We start from the raw sequence: 26,270 nt of genomic DNA, 5'->3' as shown, positions 1-26,270 counted from the left end.
CTTCCATTGTTTTGTTGGGGGAGACTCGGGTATTAGGTCCCCAGGACCGTCCCCACGTTTGGCGATTTGCTAGGAGGACTCTAAAGATTGAGTGTGTAGGCACATGCATGGCTGGGAGGTGGAGACACAAAGCACGCCCAGCAAAGACAAAAGGGGCACTGGGCAGAGTCTGGAGGAAACCAGGTGTAAGCTTCCGGGATCCTCTCCTAGGGGAGTCACACAGGATGTGCTTAATTCCCCCAGCATCTTACTGTGACAACATGTGTGAAGAGCTGTCTGCCAGGGGAGCTCATTATGGCCTCGGTGCCCAAGATCTTACTGGGGGCTGGTGACGTAAGTGTCCTCTCCCCTGCACACACCAAAATGCCAGCCTCCTGGAAGGAAAGTCTGTGTTTAGCATCAACCCCACACAACATCTGCCCAGCCTAGGCACAGTGAGTCCCTCCTAGCATTCAGGCCAAGTTTTATATCCCTGTAGGGCACTGGTTATCATTTAGGTGCCCAGGTGCCAGCCACGGGACACCCTTGCAAGAAGAGCCCTTTCTAAGGAGGACAGTCTCAGGGCCGTTGTATTCACTGTCTCCTGAACAGACGGAAAAAAATCTGAGCTCTTCTGAGAGCCCCCGGGAAGCTGCATTTGTTCTTTGTTCCTTCAGCATCTCCTGGCTCTTCCTGTCTTTGCATTTGGGACCATGTTGTGAAAAGTGTGTTTCTGAGAAACCCCATCTCTCACTCTTTAACATAACACGTAAAGGAGTCACGTGGCCAGAGGTGCCTAGGAAGATCTAGAAAGATCCTTGTGATTGTCGTGTGGAGGCCAAACCAAAGAGACAAGACTGGGGCGCCTGGGTGGCTCAGTTGGTTAAGTGTCTGACTCTTGATTTTGGCCCAGGTCATGATCCAGGGACGTGGGATTGAGCCCCACGGCGGGCTCCGTGCTGAGTGTGGAGCCTACTTAAGACTCTCTCTCTCTCTCTGTCTCTCTCTCTCTCTGTCTCCCTAAAAAAAAGAGACACACACACAGAGAGAGAGAGAGAGAGAGAGAGAGAGAGAGAGAGAGAGAGAGAGAAGACTGGGTTCAGGAAAGGTGGGGCTTTTGCAGGCATCAGGCTGGAGAGAATGAAGCTTGGAGGACCTTCTTGGTTCTAATTCCTTGAATTTGCCAGGGTCTCAGCCTGCCCGGGGCCCTCTGCCAACAGGGCTCCCTTGACCTTCATCCTGCTCAAATGTCATCTCCCTTGAGAGGACTTCCCTGGCCACCCAGCTCCCCCGTCAGAGCACCTGACGCATCTCCTCCATCACCTGGGCTACAGATTTCTTCTGTCTGCGTGGACATCTCCTTTTCCCTTCTCTGCTTGTCTGATTCCTGCGCTAGAAGCTCCACGGGGCAGGGGAGTGTGTCTGCAGAGCCCAGCACAACGTCTGGCACATAGTAGATGTTCAGTCACGTATCTGTGAAGCGACTAGGCACGAAGCTCTTGCGCTCCCCCTCCTGGAAAAGCCTAGCCTCCTCCCCCCCGAGGCACAGTAAACATTACGCAGCCGTCTCCCTGCCTGGCATCGCTCAGAGTGGCTTCCTCTCAGCCTCACACTTCCCGGCTTTTCCTTCCCAGCCCTCAAGGCAAAGAAGTACAAGAGGAAGAACAAGGGTGAGAGTTTTGAGAGCTACGAGGTGGCGCACCTGCGGCTGCTGAAGCTGACAGAGAACGGGGACCTGAATGAGCTCATCGAGGGATTTCTGGCCAAGGAGGAGAAGAACTTTGCTCGGTTCATGTACGTCACGGAGCTCAACAACGACATGGACACGATGCACAAGAAGACCCAGAGAATCCAGGTCGGGGCTGCTCTTCTTTAGGTCCGGGACCCACACACTCTCATAACGGCCTTTCTCAAAGGGGGTTCCTCGAAACACACCTCGAGCTGCTCTATAGAGAAGAGGGCCTCAGGGTCTGATCGGTTTGGGAAACACCGTATTCCCTCAGGCCTTCCCCCCTACATTTTAACCTTTCTGAAGTTGGTATTTGCCTTCAGCTGACGCAAACACTTAGTGTGGTCCTGTCACACCCCCCCCCCCACCACAGTGACATAACCCATGGCATGTTCTATAGTCCTGGGTTCAGTAGACTATAGCCATGGCCAGATACAGCCTGTGGTCTGTTTTCGTACAGACCTGAGCTAATAAGAATGGTTTTTGCATTTTTTAAAAGGTTGTAAGGAAAAAAAAAAGAGGGTATGTACGAGAGAGATCATATGTGGCCTGCAATGCCTAAAATATCTGCTGTCTGGCCCTTTGCCTTAAAAGCTTGCTGACTCCTGTTAATCAGCAGCTTCACAGAACTGAGTAGAGATGGTCAAACCATCTTGAAGACACTTGATATACACGAGCATAATGAAGGCTCTGACGAGTCCCGCAGTAAAGAAACCTCTTTACCTTGGTTAAGCCCATCATTTCCCAAACTAAATTGGCTTCTTGGGCTACTTACTCCCCAGAACACACGTAAACAGCCTTTGGAACTGTCTGAACAGGATAGAGTCTAAACTTAGTATGACACTCCAGTCCCTTCAAAATCTGGCTTCAACCTGCTGCAGCAGGCACAGCTCTCTTCACGACCCCAGGGTGCCCTGGGCAGCTCCTAGGCTCACCCATCCTAGACCTTTCCCTCCTCTGAGGCCTCCCCGTGCCATTTCCTCCCCGCCCCCCCCCCCCACTCCTGCTTTTCTTCTGATGAAATACTGCTCATTAGTCCTGACCCTGCACAAATGTCATCACCTCTGGCAGTTCATTACTCCTCCCTCGGGGGGTCCCCGTGCTGTTTGTATGACGAGGCGGGCCACTTCCGTTTGCAATGTCACTGTTTCCTAAATACGGAGCAGGTGCACTGGCTATGTGTAAGTAGCCAGTAGCCAGAATATAAGGGAAAACATTTTATTTTATTTAAAAAAATTTTTTAACGTTTTATTTATTTTTGAGACAGAGAGAGACAGAGCATGAACAGGGGAGGGTCAGAGACAGGGAGACACAGAATCTGAAACAGGCTCCAGGCTCCGAGCTGTCAGCACAGAGCCGGATGCGGGGCTCGAACTCACAGACCGCGAGATCATGACCTGAGCCAAAGTTGGCCCCTTAGCCAACTGAGCCACCCAGGCGCCCCAAGGGAAAACATTTTAATTTACTAGTGATGAGTTAATTTTTATGAGGATTAGGATAAATATAGCTTGTGAACTTTTGATTGAATGCACATTGGTACTTAGGATGATAAGAAATACTCGTAACAGTAAGGAAATAAGGGTAAACATAATAAAATGAACACAACTGGGCTGATTTAAAGAAAACTCTTAATGTACAATAATAAATAGTGATAGACAATACCACAGGTAGCACAGGAACACGATGGAAATGAAGGTGGTGCTATCTGTGAGGGTTATCACAGGAAACATATGGCACGCCCCAAATGGGTAAATTGAGGTGGGTTTTTTTTTAAGGCACTCTTTACAATGGCTTAAGGAAATTACAAAGGGTAAGTGCAGGAGAAACAAAAGAGGGCTCCAGAACAGGTAAGGGGAAGGAGCCGTTTTCTGGAATCAGGGGAGAAGGCTGTCCATGTGTCTCTCCTGGAGGGATGCAACCGAGCTAGTGACCTGCCAGGTACCCCCAACATCTTTCCAGTCCTGTTGTCCGGGCGCAACCCAGGCCAGGGGACCAGGGAGCTCAGAGCCGAGCCCCTGGGGTTTAGGGCAGGAAGGGAGGTAGGTGGATTTGGGGGAAAACGGAGAATGTCCAGCTCTGTGTGTGTGGTGGGGGTAGGGGTGGGAGAGATGAGCTTGTCTCCTGTCTCCCTCTGTCTCCCTTCTGGAAGGTGATCTTCCAGGGGACAGGCACAAGAGTATACTCCCTCTTCTTTCCTAGTGCTCAGGATGGCCCTGCACACAGTGGGAGACACCAGGAAGTGGTTCCCAAACAGTAATTGACCTGGACCTTCCCATTCACTTATGAGGGCCATCCTTTTCTCCTTCAGCCGGCAGCCTGTCTCTGTTAGGAAGAGTGTGTCTGATGAAAGATGACCAAACTCCTGCCCTTTCTGGGCCTCAGTCTCCACATCTGTAGAATGACATGATGGGACTAGAGCAGTACTTTCCAAACTTTTAATAAAAAAGCTACAGAACATTTTTGTTTAAACCCAGGTTGAGGAAACACCGTACAGCAAACAGGTAAGGGGCGCCTGGGTGGCTCAGTTGGTTGAGTGTCTGACTTTGGCTCAGGTCAGGATCTCACAGTTTGTGAGTTCAAGCCCCACTTCGGGTTCTGTGCTGACAGCTTGGAGCCTGGAGCCTGCTTCGGATTCTGTGTCTCCCTCTCTCTCTCTCTCTCTCTTTCTCTCTGCCCCTCCCCTGCTTGCTTGCACTCTGTGTTTCTGTCTCTCTCTCAAAATTAAAAAAAAAAAAAAAAAAAAAAAATTAGAAAGAAAAAAAAACCCAGGTAAAATGGAGCAGTTGTGGATGAAGGGGGTGGGGGTTGGGAGGGGTGGTTGGAGGGGTTGCCTGGACCCTTGACCTTTTCACCTTCTTGTGGCACCTCTGCTCAAACTAGGGTTCAGGTAGGAAAAATATGTAAGTGAAAAACAATTAGGGTACTAACATCTGACTTCGCCCCTTCCCCGAGCACCGGGATCAGAGGTCGTAACTGATTGAATCCCACTTTCTTTCTTCTTTTGCGTCGTCTCCCCTACCTCCCCATCCCAGTTTAAAAATTATTAGTTGCTAACATTTGAAAATCGGGATATTCCACATGGGAATCGGGATTCCGGTTTCTCTCGGGAAATCCGATCAGACGACTCCGGCCCGCACTTCCGCGCGAGGTTGAGGTCCATGGGCTCAACATCCACCGAGACCCGCTGGGTCCGATTTGCGCCTGCGCCCAGCCCTGCGGGCCTTGGAGCTTTCGGCCTCCGGTGTAGGCGCCTCGCCGCTGCCCTCAGGTGGCCGTCTGCAGTATTGCATGGAAGGTCTTTGAACGCAGAGGTTTGAAGGATGGAAGGATGGTCCGTTTGGGACCTGGGAGTGGGCAGGACGCTGATTCTTTTTTTCTAGGAGACAGCACCTTACTAGCCCCGGTAGGATGACAGGGACGGACCCTAGCAGAGGGATGTGAGGACGCTAGTCGGAAACTGACCCGATGAGGAAATGGTTACTGAACAAAACCGACCTCGATCTTTCCCCTTCACCGTGATGGTACCCCCTCTCTAAGATACACAGCCTGTCTCTGGCCTGGGCGCGAGTATGTCTGATGAAGGATGAGCAAGTCCCTGATCTGCCTGGGCTTCAGTTTCCCCATTTGTAGAATGATGTGTGAACGACGACAGTAGCTTCTGAGCTTTTCTTTGAAGTTACAGAACTGTGTGCCTTTTGGGGCTTAGCAGAGCTGCAAATTCCTGTTGAATAAGTCCTGAAAACACTTTGTTTCTAAAGAAAATGCTTAATATTTTAAAAATCTTATAAGAGAAGGATATGCTTGCTCATTATAGAAAATTTGGAAACTAAGGATTGGATTTTTTAAACCATCCATTATCCCATTCCTGAGAGACAATCATTGTTGCTATTTTGATCTATTTCCTTCTGATTTATTTTTTGGGGGGTGATGCTTTTAAACTTAACATAGTGGTTATATAGTATATATAGATTCATGTATTCTGATTGAAAAAAACTGTTCTTTTGGTTATTTTTTCATTCAGCAAGTATTTATTGAGCACTTACTATGTGCCAGGCACTATTCTAGACCCTGGTTACGGGACAGAGAACAAAACAACAAAAGGCTCTGCCCTCATGGAGCTTCTATTCTGGCTGAGAAACAGACAATGAACAACAAGCCTACTAAATACATTAATTATAGGGTAGGGGCGCCTGGGTGGATCAAAGAGTCCAACTCTTGATTTTGGCTCAGGTCATGATCCCATGGTTTCGTGTGTTCGAGCCCCATTCAGGCTCTGTGCACTGGCCTGCCATGCAGAGCCTGCTTGGCATTCTTCCTGTCTCCCTCACTCCCTGCCCCTTCCCCTCTCACACTCTGTCTCTCTTAACTAAATAAACTTTTAAAAATTATAGGATATATTAGAAAATGAGAAGTGGTGTGGATAAAAAGATGAAGTACAGCAGGTAAAGGGGGGGTTCTGGAGCCAAGTGAGGGCATGGGAAGTTGAGAAGTGAAGTTTGAGCAGACTTGCAGGAATAAGCTATGTAGATCTCTGGGGGATGAATATTCCAGGCAGAGGAAACAATAAGTGCAAAGGTCCTGAGGTAAGAAAGATGCCCATTTACAATACCAGGATCATTCTAGACAGTTCACACTGTTTTGAAAACTTTTTCCCCTAAGTTCATCATAGAACCCTCCAACATCTTCTATGTTCTTTTTAATGGCTTCTGGGGACCCTGGAATCTCTGTGTAGAATCATAAGAAACTTCTTAAAAATGCGATCCCCAAGTTCTATCCTATACCTACAAACCTAGATTCTCTGAGAATGGGCCAGGAATCTTCATTTGAAACCATATTTTTAGAAAAAAAATATTAAAAACATTCTTGAGACCCATTGCCCCATGATATGAATACTATCTTTGATTTAACTCATCCACTATCAGTAGACATTTAAGTTGTCTCTAACTGGGGGCCATTCTTTTCTTTTCCTTTTTAATGTTTATTTATTTTTGAGAGAGACAGAACATGAGTGGGGGAGGGGCAGACAGAGAGGGAGACACAGAATCCGAAGCAGGCTCCAGGCTCTGAGCTGTCAGCACAGAGCCCGATGTAGGGCCTTGAATCCACGAACCGTGAGATCATGACCTGAGCCGAAGTCAATAGCTTGAATGACTGAGCCACCCAGACGCCCCTAATTGGGGGCCATTCTTGAGTAATAACCTGACAGACAACCTTGAACAGCCACTTTGCCCACATGTCCTACTATTTCCATGGGACAGATTCCTAGGGATGAAATTATTCAAAGGGTAGCCTTTTATATTTAGACACACTCTTCTAACATAGGGGTTCTTGAATCTGGTCCCTGGATCAACAGTAGCAGCAGCTCCTGGGAACTTTCGAGAAATGCACAGTCTTGGGCCCCACCCAGACCTACTGAACCAGAACCTCTGGGAGAGAGGCCCAGCAATCTGTGTTTTCACGAACTTCCAGGTGATTCTGATTCATGCTGGACTTTGATAACCTCTGCTCTGGAGCTGCCTTTACGTTACATCCATTACAGTAGCCACAAGCCACCCATGGCAATGTAAGTTTAAATTAAGTAAAATTAAGGTTTAGTTCCTCGGCGGCACTACCACACTTCAAGTGCTCAATACCCACAAGTGGCTAGTGGCTGCAGGACTGGGTGTTGCAGAGAGAACATTGCCACCATCACGGTTCTATTGACTGCTGTTCTAGACAGTTCTTCAGAACGGATGAACCACCCGCCCTCCCACGCCCTCATCCTTCTAATTAAGAAACATCAGGGGCGCCTGGGTGGCTCGGTTAAGCGTCCGACTTCGGCTCAGGTCATGATCTCGCGGTTTGTGGGTTCGAGGCCCGCGTCGGGCTCTGTGCTGACAGCTCAGAGCCTAGAGCCTGCTTCCAATTCTGTGTCTCCCTCTCTCTCTGACCCTCCTCCACTCACACTCTGTCTCTCTCTGTCTCAAAAATAAATAAAACATTAAAAAGAAACATCAGAAAGAACCTCCATGGGCATAAGTGGGGCCCAGGGGTTTGGGGGCTCCTTGAAACAGATAATTTAGATCCTCCTCATCGTCTCAAGGCACAGGCATGGTTTCAGGTGTGGTGGGGAGGGGAGCACGCACTTGTCCTTATGGTCTGGTTCTCTCGTGAGCAGAATGAGATCATCCTCTTGCAATCCCAGCAGAAATCATCCCATGATGACAACTGCTCTGTCCTGAGGCAGATGGAGGTAAGACCACGGTGGGGAGGGAGGGACGTGGGAGTCTCTGTTGTCTGTCTGTCTGTCATGCAGCCTGTCAGGCGGCCCTCAGGAGGAGTATGATATCTGCCCCATGAGACTGAACTGGCCTGGCTCATGTCTTGACATGTCCTGACCCTTTGTCATGGGCAGCCTCTGCTACAGACGTGCCTGTAGAATTTTGTCCCTTATAGGCCCTTTGTCTGCTTTAAAGACTCCCGGACTTCAGGGAGCACAGCCCAGGCACTTGTGCCTATAATTTCATCCCAGACTGGCAAATTCCAGACAGAGCTCTGCCTCAGTAACTTTTTTCTCTCTCCCCCTTGTCCTGGCTGTGGCCTGTTGTCAATAACAGTTATTATGAACATTTGTTGAGCATTTACTATGTACCAGGTACTGGGCTAAGTGCTTTGCGTGTATTATCTCATTTAATCCTCACGACAGCCCTGTGGGTTAGGTGCTGTGGTCTCTACATTTTACAGATGAGAAACTGAGACTCAGAGAGGTAAAGTCATTTGACTAATACCTTGGAGCTGGGATGCTGTATTTGAGCTTTGCATTGTATTTAGTTGCCAATCACCAGGAACCAAAGCAGCAGTGGCCTAAGCAAGGTAGAAGTACTTTTTTTGTTAAATACATTTGGAGATAGGTACTTCAGGTCATGATGTCATCAGTAACCCAGGCTCCTCCTGTTTGCCATCTTCAGCGTGTGGCTTATTTTCCCAGGGACGCCTCATGGTTGTATTGTGACTGCTGATGATCCAGACATCACTTATATGTTCCATTCAGGAAGAAAGTGGGGGAGGCAAAAATACCGTTCCCATTACCTTAAAAGTTATTTCTGTGAAGACTCAGCCAGTGACTTCTGCACTTACATCTTGCTGGCCGTCCCTATTGCAAAGGAGGCTTGGAAATATAATTTTCAGCTGGGCACATTGCCGCCCCAAATACAATCAGGAGTTTGTTATTAAGGCGTAAGGGGAGGATAGATAGCAAACACCTGACAAAGATATGAACCCAGAGAGTTTGCACAGCCGTGTTGTAATCCAACAGTCCCTGACCCAGGAACTGCAGTCCTGGATCATTTTCCTTTCCTTCTTTGTGGCGTATTTTCTTTGTTGGCATCCATCTGGTTTGACAGGGATGGCAGTGCCATTCTCCAATAGGCCACTGGGGGGCAGCAAAGCACAAGGCACCATTCTGCGGCTCTGGCTCCGAGAGGCCTGTTTCAGGAGCCCAGATATGGGGAATGACGCTTCAGGCAGGGTCCAAGTCCAAGGAGACCCTCCTCAAGCTGAGCACATGATTGGGGCCCCACGTCCCCAGTGGCTCACGGCCACCCAGTGTCGTCCAGATGCTTCCTTGGGGTTGGGACTGGTGAGGCTCTGCACCTCTGGGTTTTGAAGGCCTAAAGAGGGGCACCTTGGGGAGGCCCACCAGGCAGCCCCCAGCGTCTCCCCCACGTCTGAAGTCTTTTCATCCCGTCTTTGTTCCCTTGGCTGCAGCATGACTTCTGGGGGCCTCAGTTCAAAGCAAATACTCCAAGCAGGAGAATTTGTCTTAATAGCAATGGAATCACAAGGGCCTTTTTTTCCCTTACCCCCTGCTAAAGATCATTTCCCTCTGCTCTATTCCTGGAGACTTTCCTCACATCTTCCCTTTCATCCTCTCCTGCCCCTCTGAGAGAAGTGGGAGCACCTGCCCCTTAACGGGAGGGTTTTGCATGGGAGTTAAGCAACCAGGACCTGGGAACAAACGCTTGGGTATGACTCTCAGAAAAGTCACTTCCTAGCTGTGTGACTTTGAGAAACTGACTTAACCTCTCTGAGCCTCTGTTTTCTCACCTTTAATATGGAGATAATAATCATCTTCACTTCAGTGGACTGTGAAGTTTGAGGTAAGTCATGCATGTACACACTGAGCACATGGCACAGCAGAGAATTTTGAGTGTAGCTATCATTGTTGTTCGTGATGTAAATCAGTAAAACCTCACAATCACCTCACCTTGGTACTAAATAATTGCTCAAGAAATGAACCCAAGGTCAGGTACGCAGACCACTCCATACAAGGAAGCTAAACACAAGTTCGCCTTTCTTCTCTGACCTCTGACCTTCTGTTTTCCTCACCTGAAATCTGTAGCAGTTGTGAGGCTGTGTTGAGATGATGTGTAAGGTGCTGGACACATGTTATCACAGCCACATCAGGCTTTTTGTTTGTTTGACCACGTGATCTCCTAACGTGCCTCTAGAATGAGAGGGCAGCTCTTGCTGTCATATGGGGAAACTCAGCCCTGGGAGCCAGGACAGAGGAAGCTGCCCGGTGTGATGGTCGAGTGACAGTTTGGATCTTGGCTTCCCTCTCCTGGTTGCGTGCTTCAGAGCCTCAGTTTCCTCACCTGGAAAATGGGGGTATGGATAGGACGGACCCCTTGGGATTGTTATTTGGGACGAGGCAGGAGCCACGGGGAACGGGCAGTCCTCACTGGGCCCAGTTCACCTTAGCAAGCTGAGAGCTCAGAGGGAGAGTCAGGAAGTGACTGGAAGCTCTCAACCCAAGAGCAGGGATTCTCAGCCCAGGGTTGCAAGTCAGATTCACCTCGGATGCCCAGGCCGCACGCCAGACCAAACCATCTGAACCTCTGAGGCTGGGGTCAGGGCAGCAGATGTTTTGAAGGTCCCAAGTGAAAGTAACGTGAAGCCAAGATTGCGACCCAATGGACTCGCAGGGGTTCTCAGACTTCACCGTGCATCAGAATCACCTGGAGGTTCATTAAAACACACATTGCCAGGCCCACCCCCAGAGCCTCTGATTCAGGGTCTGGACTGGAGCCCAAGAATTTGCATTTCTAGCAAGTTCCCTGATGAAGCTGATGCTCCTGGTCGCCCAGGGACCCCACTTTGAGAACCACTGGACCAGAGCAATGTGTATTAACCAGTGAGTGGTAAAATCAGTTTGTTGGATTGAACCAGCCTTCAAAAATAATGAAACAGAACAATAGAAAATATGAGAACACACAGTAAGAATACTGATCTGTGAAGCATTTATGTCATTTGATTAGATAATCTATTTAAACACAAACCCATACCCGTATGTATATTTACATTGTATACTATGAATTAGGCTTCATTGTAAAATGTACTCCTTTCTGTGGGCCACAGTTTTAAAAACTGAATCACCAGCTTTTAAAAAATATCGTAATCCCGTACACATGTAGACACATGTACATACATGTAGGTGAAACAAAACTTAGATTTAACAATATTTACCCTCATTACCTGCAGTGTATATTAGTATTTTCTTTTCCTCTCTTTTCTATTTACTTTCTTTAGAATGCCGATTAAGGCTTAGTACGTTGATTTTGTATCCCCTCAGAGGTCTGAAAATCCGTAGTTCAGAGGCTCTGGTTCCAGAGGGTCCCAAACCCCCATCCCCACTGAAAGTCCTTATGGGTGGGCGGAGCCCAGGGTGCAGCCTGGCTGATCTTGGGTGGGAATTGGGGTCTGTCACCAGGAGAAACTGAAGAAGACCACGGAGGAGGCAGACATGTATGAGAACAGCTACAAGGAAATCAGCAAGACCTTGGAGCATCTCAAGAACTCGGTGGAGAGTCTGTTTAAAAAGATAAATTGTGATGCCACCAAGATCCTGGGGCACTTAGGGGAGACAGGGAAAATCAATGACACCAACCTTCCACAGTACTTTGGTGAGTCAAGGGAGTGGGGGGCTCGTTGGGCCTTTAAGAACTATTTCCGGAACTTTCTGTGAGCAGTCACGAGGACTTGTTCTTTGGGTGGCATTGAGCCTGGTGATGAAACGTGGGCTGTAACGCCAGCCTGCCTGGGCTCCAATCCTGGTTCTACTCTTACTAGCTGTGTCCCCCCCCCAAAAAAAAATGAGGAGTAAACTAATATCTACCTCATAAGGTTGTTGGGAAGTTTAAATAAATTAATAGTTCTTAGAGTAAAGCTATATGATCGTATTAATAGATGCAGAAAAAGCACTTGACAAATTCAACATCCATTCAGATAAAAACTCTTAGCAAACTAGAGCTGGAAGGAAACTCTCTTAACTTTGAACGGTAGCTACAAAACACAGCTAACCTCACGCTTAAGGGTAAAAAACGGAATGTTTTTCCTCTAAGATCAGGAACAAGGCAAGAATGTCTGCTCTCATTGTTCCTGTTCAGTATCATCGTGGTGGTCCTAAACAATGCAGTAAGGCAAGAAAAAGAATTGAAAAGCATATGGATCGGAAAGGAAGAAATAAAGTGCTCAGAGCAGTGCTTGGCTTGTAGCAAATGCCTGTCAACTAGAACACACATTTCTAGCCATAGGCCCTTAGCTCAGGACAGAGAAGGAGGGAGGTACCTCCAGAGATCATCACAATTTGGAGCGAATGGCTTGCTTTTAGAATAATACCTAAGGTTCTTAATACGCTCCGTGTTTGGGGATGTCCTAATCGCCCCCTCATGCCAGGTTCAGTGATTTGCTAGGAGGGCTCACAGACTCGGCCTATAGTGGCACTCTGGGCTTTATTTGCTGTAGCAAAAGGATCAAAGTAAAATCAGCAAGAGGAAAACGGGCATGGGGTGAAGTCTGGAGGAAGCCAGGAGCAAGCTTCCAAGGGTTCCTCATCCAGAGGGGTCACACAGGATGCACTTAGTTCCCCCAGCATTGAGTTGTGATGACATAAGTGAAATGTTACCAACCAGGCGAGCTCATTAGAGAGGCTGTGCCCAGGGTTTTGAAAAAAATAAAGCAGTTACTTAGCATAAACGTGTTTTATACATACAGGTTAGGGGCACTGAGCCTCTATTATCATTTAGTGAGGATGGGAACCTTCCTGAAATCCAAGTTCCCTGATGTCAGCCTCAGGCCAACCTGGCAAGCTGGTCTTTCTGGGGAGAGTAATCAGGACTCCTGTGTTAACTCTTTCCTGCCCACACCCTATCACGTCTACACAGCCTGGCCCCTACTCACATTTGTCATGTCCTCGTGTCCTGCTCTCTCACAAGTCACACTATTCTATGGATTCTTCCAACCCTCCCCTCAACACATTCCCACCTCAGGGCCTTTGCACAGGCTGAGTTCCTTCTCATTCTCAGATCTCAGTTTAAATGTCCTCTCCCTAGCCGGGCTTCCCTCCACTGCCTCATCTGAGGTTGGTGTCCCCTCCACACACGCTATTATTCCCATTCATGGCAGTCCTTTTATGTAACATCCATCCAGTTTGTTTCCATGTACAAGTAGCTCTCACTCTGTGAATCGATGAAGTTGTCGAGATCTGATAGCAAGTGCCAGATGCAAATATTTTTGGTATCTGATTTTCAGAAAGAATGGCAACAGTACAGGTAGCACGAGGTTTATTTAAAACATTCTCCAGATCCAGGAGTTACTGAGTCTAGATAACGAGCATCTGGAAAGCAAGGGAAGCGTGTGCTTTTCTGTTTACCTGTCGAATTTGTCCTTTTGTCCGTCTTCCTCCTATACGCTGAAGCTTATGAGCTTCCTCGGGCCGAGATTGCATCTTTGTTTTTACTGTTGTTGTTGTTTTGTTTCTCCTCCATGCATCACAGCATCCAGCTGTGTGCCTGGCATGGTAGGCATCCAATACTCATTGGTAGAGTGGGTGGTTGAACACACAACTCCAGTGAATGCACAGGGCTCCGACACACAGCAGGGTAGGGGAGCTCCCCCAGACTAGACAGGTCAGAAAAACATTCCTGCTGGTGGCAAAGGCCTGACCCAAGTCTCAAAGTGCCAGTAGGGGTTATTCAGGGAGGGGTGTAGGGAAAGGCATTCTAGGCAGAAGGAACAGCATGAGCGCAGGTCTGGAAGCCTGGGACAGAGCGTGCAGGGGAAACATCAGTAGTTTAAGAGGCTGCCTGTGGCTCCCAATTGTTAGTGTAACCCACTGTTTCTCAACCGTCTTTTCATTATTGCCTCCTAAGGAGTCTTTTTAGACATTCTTTTCCTAATTGTCCTCCTCATGAAATTTTAACACTGTAGATATAAGCTATAGTTGTTTATGTTCTGTATGTGTATGTTTTATGTTATAAAGTCAGATTTTTTTTTGCGTCTCAAAAACCAAATATTGCCCTCTTGCGGATAGTGCCCTCTGGAGAATGCACGGTGTAACCCAAGAGAAAGCCCTCATCCTTAGAGGTGTACATGTCCCCACTCTCTGTTCCTTCCCTTCCTCTCCAGCCTACGGGGGGGCGGGGCACCACCCCCAATTCCTGGGAACCAGGTCTCTTGGCTGCCATCTTGGTTCTGATTGATTTTCTTCCAGCCATCATTGAGGAGAAGACCAATGACCTCCTGCTGCTGGAGTCCTACAAGCGGATCCTGGATATGGAAGGGGCAGAGACCGAGATGCCACCGCCCTTCATCAACCCTTTCTGGGGTGGCTCTTCCCTCCTCAAGCCTACAGAACCCATCAAAGTCATCCCCCCGGTGCTTGGGGCTGACCCCTTCAGCGACAGGTTGGATGAAGGTGAGTTCTCTTTCTCCCCCAATCTGCACAGGCTGCTAGGAGACCTGTGCCAGAGAGAGTCTGCAGTGCTGAGCCTCAGTTTCCCTTTATGAGTCTCGTAGGCCCATCCGTTCCATTGGGGTCCATCATGGCTGTGGTCCCTTGACTTGTTTTGCCTGGTGATGCTTCCCTCTGCAGTGCGATGACCTAGCCACAGATCCTGAAGTTTAGTGATCCTGGATATTTTTTTCAATCACTACTTTGTGACCATTTAAAATGAACCTTAAAATGCTTAAGTTTACAAATTGGCAAGTTGCAGACACACAAGATTCCCTAGGCCCATCTCTCACCCTGACCTTATGCCCCTGAGTCTGTCTCCACCCATGGCCGTTCTTGCCCCACCCCAACCGTGTCCCGCAACCTCATGGTTGAGGCAGCTGCGGCTTGGTTCCCTGGAAGCCAGATGCCTAACTGTGGCCCCTGTGGCCAGGTTGTCAATCTTCCCTCCTGACACTCCCCTCACCCGGGGAAGCAGCCCTTCTCTCTGGGGGCGGGGAGAAAATTGGCCCCGCCTGGGTTTTGGAGGGCAGTTGCCACATGTGTGGCAAGCCTGGGACACAGATACACCTGTGAAGCCCGTCGTCTCGCCTGTGCAGATTGGCCCTCCAAGAAACACTTATTCAAGGTTCAAGGATGAAAGTAGGGCCATGTTCACTGCAGCCCCGAACTGGACACTACTGAAACGCTCACCCATTGGGGACTTGTTACGTGAATTACGGGTCACCCATCTGTGCAACAGGCTTACTGTGCAGACACAGACAAGAGTGCAGTGGGTCACTATAAACTCTCCCTCTCTCTCTCTCTGTCTCTTTCTCTCTCTCTCTCTTTCACACACACACACACACACACACACACACACACACACACACATACACACACACTCTCAAACTTATAATTTACATATAAATTATATATGTGTAATGATATATGGATTATAGGATATAATCCTATATCCTATAGTATCCAGGGGACTTTGAGCCATGTCTGGAGATATTTTTGGTTGTCACACCTGGGAGGTAAGGGGTACTGCTGGCATCTAGTGGCCAGGGAAGCTGCTAGAAATCCTACAAAGCACAAGACAGCCCTTGACAACCCCGATGTATAATAGGGAAAGAACTGTGTATAATGAGAGAGGAGGAGGAGGAGGAGGAGGAGGAGGGAGGGAGGTTGAGAGGGAAGCAAGGAGGATGGGGTCTTGATTATGCATACAAAAACAAAGGATCTATAGGCTGACTTGTGGTGGGTGTTTCTCGAGGTGGCGATTTACAGACGTTTGCCTTTCTAAGTTAAACAATTCTGTATTGTTTTTTTTTTTTTTATTTTTTTTTTTAATGTTTATTTATTTTTGAGACAGAGAGAGACAGAGCATGAACGGGGGAGGGTCAGAGAGAGAGGGAGACACAGAATCGGAAACAGGCTCCAGGCTCTGAGCAGGCAGCACAGAGCCCGACGCGGGGCTCGAACTCACAGACCGCGAGATCGTGACCTGGCTGAAGTCGGACGCTTAACCGACTGCGCCACCCAGGCGCCCCAATTCTGTATTGTTTAAATTGCTCTTTTCCAATGGTCCTGAGCAACTTTAGGAATTAGAGAAAACTAGATTAAAAAAAAAAAAAAGCTGCCACAGCTCTCTAAGCAGGGCTTCAAGCGTGCAGGTGTGTCAGAGATGGAGGGGGAGGAGTGAGGAAGGATCACCCCCCCCACACACACACACACACACCTCCAGTTTGATTGAATCGGGGCAACTGAAACTTGGCAGGAGTGAAAGCTGGGTCTGGTGTTACTCACCTTTGCACACCTTCCCTTTGCCCTTTGATTCCTAAAAGAGGAGGGTGGCAGGGCACAGATGCTGGTAATGCTACCCTCACCCAGTCAGGAACTTGCAGATGATGCCTTCACTTCTGCTCAAGGGAATGTTGATTAACACTGGGTTCTCTTAGCTCATTAGTCTCTGTGGCTCGTATGTATGAATTAGAAGAGGCACTCTGGACAGGTTAATTAAGGTGCCCCTTCCGTATAGACATGATTTGGCAATCAAGTCGGGTGAGGGCTGGATTTCAGCCCATCCATTCACCTGTCTCCACTAGATATCTTTGTTCAGTCTACATCCTGAACAACAGCACATGGTGGCCCCGTCTCCTTGATATTAAACTAAACTCAACTTCACATACTCCTCTGGGAGAAAAAAACAGTTATCATCTGGGCATCCCTGTGCAGTATATCTCTGCCGATGCGCCTCCTCCCTGAACCTCGAGAATATTCAACTCCACCCCCAGCACTGTGGAGGGACCCCAAATCAGGCTTGGACAACCTTGCCTTGGGCATCCATGAACGGGGCAGAGAGGCACTGTCCCTGGGAGGGAAGCTCCCCACCCCCACCCCTTGCTGGGTTTGGTTTCCGGACTCCTCACGCGAGTCCTGTCTTTGATGCAGTGGACCAGCCCCTGGACCACAGCAGCCTTCGGCAGCTCGTGCTCAGCAACTACGCTGCGAAAGAGTTTCGAAACAGGGACTTGCACTGAGACAGCATCCTGGAAAGGGGGGATGATCTGAGGCCCAAGAAGTTACGGTCTGAGGTGGAGGGGGCTACATTTGTACCAGAGAGAATAAATGTTTTGTTCTTTAACCTCAGTATCTCCCCACACTCATTACTAAGAGACTAGATTAGGGTGCTGGGAGCCACTGTGGGACACGGAGGCACGGGGACACAGGAGGCAAGAGTTATATGAGGTCACCACGGCTCCTGAGCGCCCCCTGAGATGGCGCTCCTTTATCTGAAATTAGAAATTAGCCTCTTACAGTTAACAGATATGAGCTTTTGCTAAATTAGCCATATTCTTAGCATGAACGTGAGGCCTCTTCCTCTTAATTTATCATGGGGCCTGGCTGAGCACATCTATGGGAGAAACATTCTGATATAATGTTTCCTAAAGAAAAGGATGTCATGGGAGCTAGGCTCTACCGATGCTTGAACTCTCTGCGAGAAAGGGCCGTGGTCCTCTAGTTACCATTCCAATAAATTGTGGCCCTTGACAGAAGTATTCCTAAGTGGCTGTGAAGGTCTGTTTCCAATAAAGAGTCACTAGGATTCAATAATAATGACAACAGGGACATCACTCGCTCATACCCTGCCTTCACGGGAACGAGCAAAGGACCTTCCTCGCTCAAGGCACGTCTGTCAGAGAAACACCACGAACACACACACAACCTCCTGTTTATTTGAACACAGCTTCTGGGTGGATTTCCATCTGTAGGACGTGTGGCTACGTAGCATCTTGCAACCACTGGGGCTGCAAAGACGATGGAGGTGGATGATGAAGCAGCCACACAGCTAACAGGCCAGGAGCAGGGACGGCGGCATTACTGGGCAAAGTGAGAGGAGGGCTGGGACCACCTCCCCACCAAAGACAAGCCCGGGGTTGGGTGATGAGCCCCTCTCAGTCCTTCTCTTCTCCGTGGGTGATGATGTGCACCAGGTTCTTATAGTCCAAATTGCCAGTCACATCAGGGGGGAAGGCGGCGAACATCTGGTCCATCTGCAAAGAACCAGCAACACATGCTGAGGGGGACAGGAGGGCAAGTGAGAGAGGAGGGTCCCAGAGCAGAGGCAGTGGGGGTGCGGTGGACATGGGGACACGACACTCGGGTCCCCCTCCGGGAAGGCCTTGTTGCTCAGCTGCCGTGGAGGGCTGCCAGCCCCAAGGTCACGGTCCACCTGGGGCAGCCCACGGCCGACTGATCGATGTGAGGCCTAACGTGGGAACTCCTCCAAGGGTATTCTAGCTCCAGGGCTCCCTGCGGGGCAGGGGGTGGGGAGCCAACACACTCTCAGGGCCTGAGTTGAAGTTCAGCATCTCCCTCCATGCCTCCCTCCCTGCTTCCTTGCCCTTCCTTGCTCTTTCTTCTGCAAGGCTGGAATCCAGCCTGCCGCAGGTAAAGCAGGGATCGCAGACTCGGGTTGCAAAGGAGCTAGGCAGGCTCTGCAGGGGAGCAGGGGGGCTGGTGGGGACTGTGGCGAAACGCGGACACACAAGCTACCTCCAGAGGTGCCCATGGCTCAGAGCCGGCTGTGGGGGCAGGGGGGGCAGACTGAGGGAACTTAGTCTTTGAGGGAAACCAGAACCCTAGGCTTTTAATGTGCGATCTCCACATTTAGAAAGTATCAGCTAGTTATTTTTAAAAATACTACAAATATTTTTAGTACTAAAGATACTAATTTAGGCTAATAATAGCTAACGCTTTATATTGTGCTTTCCACATGCTTTAGCACTTCACATGTATCAACTTGTTTAATCCTCACAGCACGCTACGAGGAAAGTTTTATTACTGCCCACTTTACAGATGAGGAGAGTGAGGCACAGTGAGGTCAAAGAGCTTGTCCAAACTCCCCAGGCTGGTGGGAGGTGAAGGCAGCCTCTTTTAATATTTTTTTTTCAACGTTTATTTATTTTTGGGACAGAGAGAGACAGAGCATGAACGGGGGAGGGGCAGAGAGAGAGGGAGACACAGAATCGGAAACAGGCTCCAGGCTCCGAGCCGTCAGCCCAGAGCCCGACGCGGGGCTGGAACTCACGGACCGCGAGATCGTGACCTGGCTGAAGTCGGACGCTTAACCGACTGCGCCACCCAGGCGCCCCACAGCCTCTTTTAACTGCATGGGTTTTGGTGGGGGAAGTGCGGGGGGGGGGGGGGGGAGAGAATCTAAATAAAAATTTTAGCGAAATGTGAAACCTGTTGAAATCAATCCTGAGAAGGGGCTATTTTAAATAGATTCAGGTACGGGGCGCCTGGGTGGCGCAGTCGGTTAAGCGTCCGACTTCAGCCAGGTCACGATCTCGCGGTCCGTGAGTTCGAGCCCTGTGTCGGGCTCTGGGCTGATGGCTCAGAGCCTGGAGCCTGTTTCCGATTCTGTGTCTCCCTGTCTCTCTGCCCCTCCCCCGTTCATGCTCCGTCTCTCTCTGTCCCAAAAATAAATAAAAATGTTGAAAAAAAAATTAAAAAAAAATAGATTCAGGTTCATTAATAATATCAACAGAGCCATTGCTTATTGATACAGGACTTTTGATGAATTAGCAGCGAAAGGGCCCCTTCTTCAAGGCACATTACTGCCCCCTGCCAAAAAAAAGTCATATATACTGTTTTCTTAAAAAAAGAATTATATCAAGACACTTTACTGCCATCTGCTGGACGACGGTTGCAATAAATATATACTTCACAATATATTTTATGAGTACAGCATCCAGGAGAATTGTGCAGTGCAGAACCTTCATGACAGTACGTGGTACCCTGCAGGTCACCCTCACTCCATCAGGAAACTGGTGCTCTAACCAGCACCAGGTCTCTAACCAGGCCTCTCTAGACCTGGAGTCAGACAGACCTGGGTTGGAATCCAGGCCCCAGCATTTACCATTAGTGTTGTCCTTTTAGGCCCGTGACTAACTTCCCTGGGCCTCAGTTTCCCCATCTATAAAATGACAATAATGCTGGTAGTCCCTACCTCGTAGTGTGATTGAGAGAACGAAATGAGATAGGGGCTCAGTAGCAGGTTCTCTCTCAGTGTGGGGCCAGGGGTGTTTTAGAAAAGAGGGTGACACGGGAGCTGGGGTGCAGTGTGTCCGAGGGGCTGTTACCTCCTCTTTGGAAAATCTCTCTGCCTGTGTGGTCAGCATCTCCCGAACGCTGCAAAAAGAGAACAGCGGGTGTTGGCACCAGGTGTGCGTGTGGGCGGCAGAGAACCCCCACGTCCTCCCCCACAGATCCCACTCACTAATCAGCCTTGAGCACCCCTTTGCCTTCGGGGTCAAACACTTTGAATGCGTTGAGAATGGTCTCCTCGGGGTCTGCCCCTGAAACAGAAAGCAGGGTGGAATCATGCTATGGGTGGCTGGAAAACCCACGGTACCCCAGGAGGCAGAGCCCAATTCCCCTTCAAAGATGGAGGGGCCAGAGCAAGTCTGGTTTGCTTGGAGGAAAGGCCCTGCCTTCCTCTGAGCACCGAACCTTGGTAATTAGAAAGAGTGGGCTGAGAATCCAGTCATTTCTGAGCAAACCCAAGGTCAAAAGTGGATCTAGAGTCAGAAAGACTGGGATTCGAATCCTGACTCCAGCATTTGCTAGCTGTGTGGCCACAAGCAAGTGGCTTTCCATCTCTGAGCCTTAGGGGATAAAACAGAACCTACCTCCTAGATGGCAAATGAGGTCATGGATCCAAAGTGTGTAGCATGGGGTCTGGCTCAGGCTAAGCCTCAGAGCAATGTTAGCTGTTGCTTTTATCCTCCCCACCCCCAATGTTACTCTGCCTTCACCTTCTGCCAACACCCGTGTGCCCTCCTAGTGCTTTAATTCATGCCCAAAGATGAAGACACGTAAAGATACACACACACAGGTGCACAAATGCAGATGCACATACACCCAGACAGACAGACACACGCATGAGCTTACCCTTAAGTTTCTCCCCAAACATCGTTAGGAACACAGTAAAGTTAATTGGACCTGGAGCTTCCTTGAGCATTTCATCAATTTCTTCATTCTTCACATTCACACGCCCTAGGGCAGGAGATAGATACACACTCAGAGCCCCCCCCGCGCTAAGGCAGAAACAGCTGTCAGGACTCTGGCATTTGCCCGCCTAATGCCGCTTCATGGAATCTAGTCTAAGGGACAAGCAGGGATGGAGTGGGCGGGGCCAAAGAGTCCCATGAGAAGATGTTCTCCACAGTGTTATTTATAATAGCCAGACAGCTGGACACAGCCCAAACATCCAATGTGGGGAGGGGTTAGCTATTTTTTATAATAGTGTCTTCAGAACCTCGAACATTTTAAACAGATATTTTAACTTTTTACTGAAATAGGAAATGTTCCTATTACAAATGATCCCTTCTCAGTGGGAGGTGGGACACAGATCAGAATCACCATGAAGTGAACTTTTTCCTTGAAGGGCTGCAACCCACACACCCTTGGAGATTCTCATAGATTCTGTGCTAGCCTCTGCCACGAGACCAAATAGCACCTTTGTGCACATTTTTAAAAGTCACCCCTTCTTAAGATAATTTATGTTTTAAATATAAAACTCTACAGTGGCCACAAACATGAATAGTAATCTGTCGAACTGTGTAGTGCGCAACCTGCTCAGCTGTTCATGGTGGCCCTGAGTTCTGGGAGTAGGAGTGGAGGGGGGTGAGTGGTGGCAGGGTGGACGTGTGTATTTTGAAAAATCTCCATACACGCCTGCTTACACTACTGAGATGCTAAATTTAAAAAGCTGGCTCCCAAATAGAAGAATTCCAACCTCAAAACAACAACAACAACAAAAATTCCACAAAAAAACCAAATGTACCTAGAAAAGACTGAGAGGCGGAAATGTTACAGTGGAATGCGACCTAATGGCTAATGTTTTTTCTTTTATACTTTTCTGAGTTTCTCAAATTTTCTATTGTGAGCTGGCATTGCATTCAAAATCACAGAAAAAACAAGTCAGTTTAAAAGAGAAATGAAAGATATGTGAAGACACTCAGAGCCTAAACACTTCTTTGCTTTTCCTCTGAAGTTTGTCTTAAAGGCCAACCATGATTGAGCTCTTTCCTTGAAAAATGATAAGCTCTTGACCTTTTCAGTGGCCCCACTTTCCACTCCTCAGGAGGGTGGGGTAAGGAGACCCTCCTGCAGGCCTAGAGGGGGGACATACCAAGAGCAGCAAACGTGTCCCTCAAATCATTCTTGTCGATGAAGCCATCCCTGTTCTGGTCCATGATGGTGAAGGCCTGTGGAAGGGGGCAGTTGGCTGGTCAGCCCAGGAGAAGTTGAGTGGACGAGACCAAGAGATCAGGCTGTGGACTGGGGGAAATGGGGTTCTGGGATTCAGGAGCACCGAAGGACATTAGATCAAGGGTCAAAGACTGGAAACTGGCCGTTCCTCAAAATGTTAGGCATAACGTTACCATATGATGCAGCAGTCGTACCACTGGGCATCTGCCCAAGAGAACTGAAAAATCTGTCCACGTGGAAACCTGTGCCTGAATGTCCACAGCAGCATTATTTACAATGGCCCAAACCTGGAAACAGCCCACATGTCCATCAACTGATGGATGGTTACACAGAATGTGTTCTAGCCATGTGATGGATTACTCGTCAGCAATAAAAAGGAAGGAGATCCTGACGCCAGCTACAGCCCAGATGAGCCCTGACACATGACGCTGTATGAAACAAAGGGCAAAAGGCCACATACTGTACGATGTGCTTCTACAAAATGCCCAGAACAGGCAAATTTGTAGGAGCTGAGAATAGATCAGCGGTGGCCAGAGGTGGGGGGGGGGGGTGGTGGCAGAAGGGAACAGGTAGTGACTGCTGGTTGGTGTGAGGTTTCTTTATGGGGTGATAGAAATGTTGGGAAGTTAGTGGTGATGCCTGCATAGTTCTGTGACTATAGCAAATAACCACTGAATTGTACACGTAGTTTTAAAAAGGTGAATTGAAGGTGTGTGAGTTATATCTCTATGAAGTCGTTCTTTAAAAAATCAAGTTAGGGGCACCTGGGTGGCTTAGTCGGGTAAGCATTCAACTCTTGATGTCCACTCAGGTCAAGATCTCATGGTTCTTGAGTTCAAGCCCCACGTCCAGCTCTGTGCTAACAGTGCAGAGCCTGCTTGGGATTCTGCCTCCCTAACTCTCTGCCCCTCCCCCATGCACACACACTCTCTCTCTCAAAAATAAACAAACAATATTTGATTAAAAAATAAAATAAAAAATCAAGTTAATACCTGGGGTCTCATCAGCGGCCCCTCTCCCCTCACCAAAGCCCAGTTATCTATAAAATGGGGCCAGCTATCTTTCCCAGGTGGCTCCCACGGAGACGCCAAGAGCTTTGTAAATGCCCAGGTATTTTACAAACGACTTATCATCTCCATGTTTTTTGAGTTCTTTGTAGCTGGTTCCTGAAAGTATTTGCACACACTCCCCACACCCCACACCCAGCAACTGATCTCATTCTGGAGATTGGGGCAGGGTGAGGGGGAAGGGAGGGGAAGGTGACGATTTCAAATATGACAGAAATATGACAGAGTTCAGGTATGACATTTCATCGTGGGAGTTCTTCTTTCCCGGGTGGCGTAGGGGACACGACACTCCTGTGATCTAAGGGCAAAAGGTGTTAAGGGTTTGTGTACCATTTGGAAGCCCCGAATGGTTTCGCCTTTGATACAGGACACACTGGCCCCTTCAACATCTCTTTCTCTGAAGGCCCAGGTGGGAGTGTGGATGACTCAGTGTGAGCCACGGGGACTGCTGGAAAATTCATTGAGAGTCTATCCTTCCAAGCCTGCGGGCAGTGGCTTAATTCGGCCTAATTGGTACTTAGGTTTATTTAATAAGGCGCACTCCCATTGAATGTGACAGGGTTTCAACCTTGCTCGTGTTCGACAATGGACGGCTATAGAATTTAAAATCTAAGAGATGCTCTTTTTCATCTCTCAGTTTGGCAGAAATAATATTTTTAGGCTCTTAATACCCAATGTTGATGGAGATGTGGGGGAAAAGGCACTTTTTCCTTTTGGGGCTGCTGGGAGTCGGTATTTGTACCACATTTCTGGAGGGCCAATGCCTCTAGTTGTTTTTAGTTCCTTTTTTAAAATTCTTTGACCCAACAGTTCTGCTTTTAGGAATTTACCCCAAGGAAACCAGCAAAGATGTGTTATTTATAATGGTAGAGCATTCTAAGCACATGTAACATCCAACCATGGGAAGTGGTTTCAGTAAATTGATAGAAAATGTGGATGCAGAATTGCTCAAGGGAAAATAGCAAAATAATTTAAAAGTATATACATGTAATACGAAAAGTGACTTGAAGGGCGAATATTAAAACGCTAACTGATTATTTCCGGGTCATAGAATTGTAGATAATTTTTATGTTCTTCTTTGTGTTTTTCTGAAAATTTCCCCCAACATTTTCAACAAGAAATACGCTTTACTTTTAGATTGGCAAAAATTATTAAAAATAATTTCTTTAAACGGTTCATGCACATGTTGAGACTGAATTTGGGGTTGTTTGGATGATAAAAACCTCTAACCACTAGGTCCCTGCGGGGAACGTGGAACGAGGGAACGTCCTCTTTGACAGGTGGGAATCTCCATCCGGGCGTATGATTCAACAGCTGCACCCACCTCCTTAAATTCCTGGATCTGGGTCTGTTCAAACATAGAGAACACGTTGGAATTGGCACCTTCTGCTCTCTTCTTGGCTTTCTTAGGTGCCTGCGGGGGGTGGGGGGGAAGCATTAATTAAAAGAGTCAGAAGCTGGGAGTCGGGTCCCATCTCTGGGTGAGCCTCAGCTGCTCATCTGTGAAATGGGGGTTTGACGCCCACTCTCATCTCAAAAATGGTGATACTGGAGGGATAAGAGGACCCAGAATCCACCCTGATTCTGGTGGATCCTCAGAGACAGAGGGTTTGCAGCACCACCTTTGCAAACTAGGGGAGGGTACATCTCCGGGAAAGGAGGTAACACTTTCAGATCAGCCCCGGCGGGATCCAGCTGCCTCTGTTGCAATGCATTTCACAAAAAAAGTTCAGTAATGCGCAGAAGGAGAATTGATTGGAGAGGGAAAACGTCAGGCTCACTAAACCATGAGGAATGCCGAGATGAAATGACACTTTCTCAGGGTGTTAAAACCCACTGCTCCCCCTCCCCAGTTCTCCTTTGATCCAAATGGCAGTGAAATATCCTTTCTAAATGTTCTGTCCTTGCACACACAAACAGTGAAGAGAAGAGCAAGTTAACATTTGTCTCCACCCCGCTTCTCTCTGACTTTAAATAGTTAGAGCAAACGCTCGAACACTATACATATACATACATGATTTCATGTAGTCCTCTTGTCAAGTAGGGGCTATGATTACTGTAGCTATTTGACTGGGGAGTCAACTGGGGCTCAGAGAGGTTGGGTCACTTGCCCAAGGTCACACAGGCACAAAAAGGCAGGACCAGAGTTGCACTTGGGCAGTCTGACTCCAGAGTCTGCGCCCCTAACCATTCTCCTACACTGGCCCTGATTTGGGGGCTTCCTGCTTTGGGAGGGGGACGCCTAACCCAACAACACAGGGAGAAAGGTTTTAAATTTGCAAGTTCAAAAGGTGAAAACAAAAAGATTCTTTTCCCCAGCTGCCTGAACAAGAGAAAAGAATTACAATTTGATCCTTAAAAGCGTTCAATCCCATTTTGCAAGCCCTGGGAGTTATTGATTCCTCGAGAGGTCAGTAGACAAGCCATAAAAAAGCCAACTCTCTTATTTTGTTTTTGCGAGTCCCTGGGAGCTGCTGTTATTTGTGGCTTATCGGGGCATTGATTGGGGTTCCTCTGTGCGCACACAGCAAGCGCTGCTTTTTCCACCAGGGGCTGGGGCCCTCATAAGCCAGCTTTCTGCCCCTCCCCTCTGCCCTCTGCTTGTAGGTGGTGTTTCCTCCCCCCTTCCACAGCATCACACCTCAAGGAGCCCTCGCTACTCACCATGGTAGAAAGGACACAGCACTGCTCCCCCAGAAGAATCCTACAGGCTGCCCAGCTCTCCTCGGCCCGGGAACAATAAATACTTCCTCCCCACGTTTAAAAATAACCCCATGACCACTTTTGGCAGTAATAGGTGAGGCGGACACCACCTAAGGCCCCCCCATCCCATGCCGTTCTTCTGAAGTAAGGGGAGCTCACTCGCCACCCAGTGACACATGAGACCCAAAAAGGCATTCAAGGTTAAAGAGGCAGGCGGCTGGGTCACAGGGAGAGATGCTGCACACTTTCGGCA

At 48.5% G+C, this 26,270-nt stretch overlaps 2 protein-coding genes across 2 annotated transcripts in view; one reads left to right on the top strand and one right to left on the bottom strand.

Annotated features, from left to right (window-relative positions):
- Positions 1–17,220, top strand: part of CCDC63 (coiled-coil domain containing 63) — a 31,169-nt gene extending 13,949 nt beyond the window's left edge. Inside the window, exons 6-10 of the mRNA XM_030292200.1 lie at positions 1,614–1,834; positions 7,866–7,940; positions 11,460–11,652; positions 14,241–14,444; positions 16,917–17,220. Coding sequence (XP_030148060.1) covers positions 1,614–1,834; positions 7,866–7,940; positions 11,460–11,652; positions 14,241–14,444; positions 16,917–17,005 — 782 coding nt within the window. The 3' untranslated portion in view covers positions 17,006–17,220. The remainder of the gene's footprint in view (positions 1–1,613; positions 1,835–7,865; positions 7,941–11,459; positions 11,653–14,240; positions 14,445–16,916) is intronic.
- Positions 17,221–17,824: 604 nt separating this feature from the next.
- Positions 17,825–26,064, bottom strand: MYL2 (myosin light chain 2). The gene is made up of 7 exons (XM_030292250.1): positions 25,979–26,064; positions 24,639–24,728; positions 22,168–22,243; positions 20,925–21,029; positions 20,251–20,329; positions 20,114–20,162; positions 17,825–18,019 (listed from the first exon to the last, which is right to left on the bottom strand). The coding sequence occupies exons 1-7, from the start codon at positions 25,979–25,981 to the stop codon at positions 17,921–17,923; spliced, it is 501 nt and encodes a 166-aa protein (XP_030148110.1). The 5' UTR covers positions 25,982–26,064; the 3' UTR covers positions 17,825–17,920.
- Positions 26,065–26,270: the final 206 nt, after the last annotated feature.

The sequence above is a fragment of the Lynx canadensis genome, chromosome D3 (genome assembly GCF_007474595.2).
Source record: "Lynx canadensis isolate LIC74 chromosome D3, mLynCan4.pri.v2, whole genome shotgun sequence".
Taxonomy (NCBI): Eukaryota; Metazoa; Chordata; class Mammalia; order Carnivora; family Felidae; genus Lynx; species Lynx canadensis.
The sequence above is the reverse complement of the archived record's forward strand: the minus strand, read 5'-3'. Positions and strand labels throughout refer to the sequence as shown.

Excerpts from the sequence above, each read along its gene's own strand:
- MYL2 (XM_030292250.1), bottom strand. Across the intron at positions 22,244-24,638 it reads AGATCCAGGAATTTAAGGAG|GCCTTCACCATCATGGACCA; the intron begins GTGGGTGCAGCT and ends CCCCTTCCACAG. Across the intron at positions 20,163-20,250 it reads GGGGTGCTCAAGGCTGATTA|CGTTCGGGAGATGCTGACCA; the intron begins GTGAGTGGGATC and ends CTCTTTTTGCAG.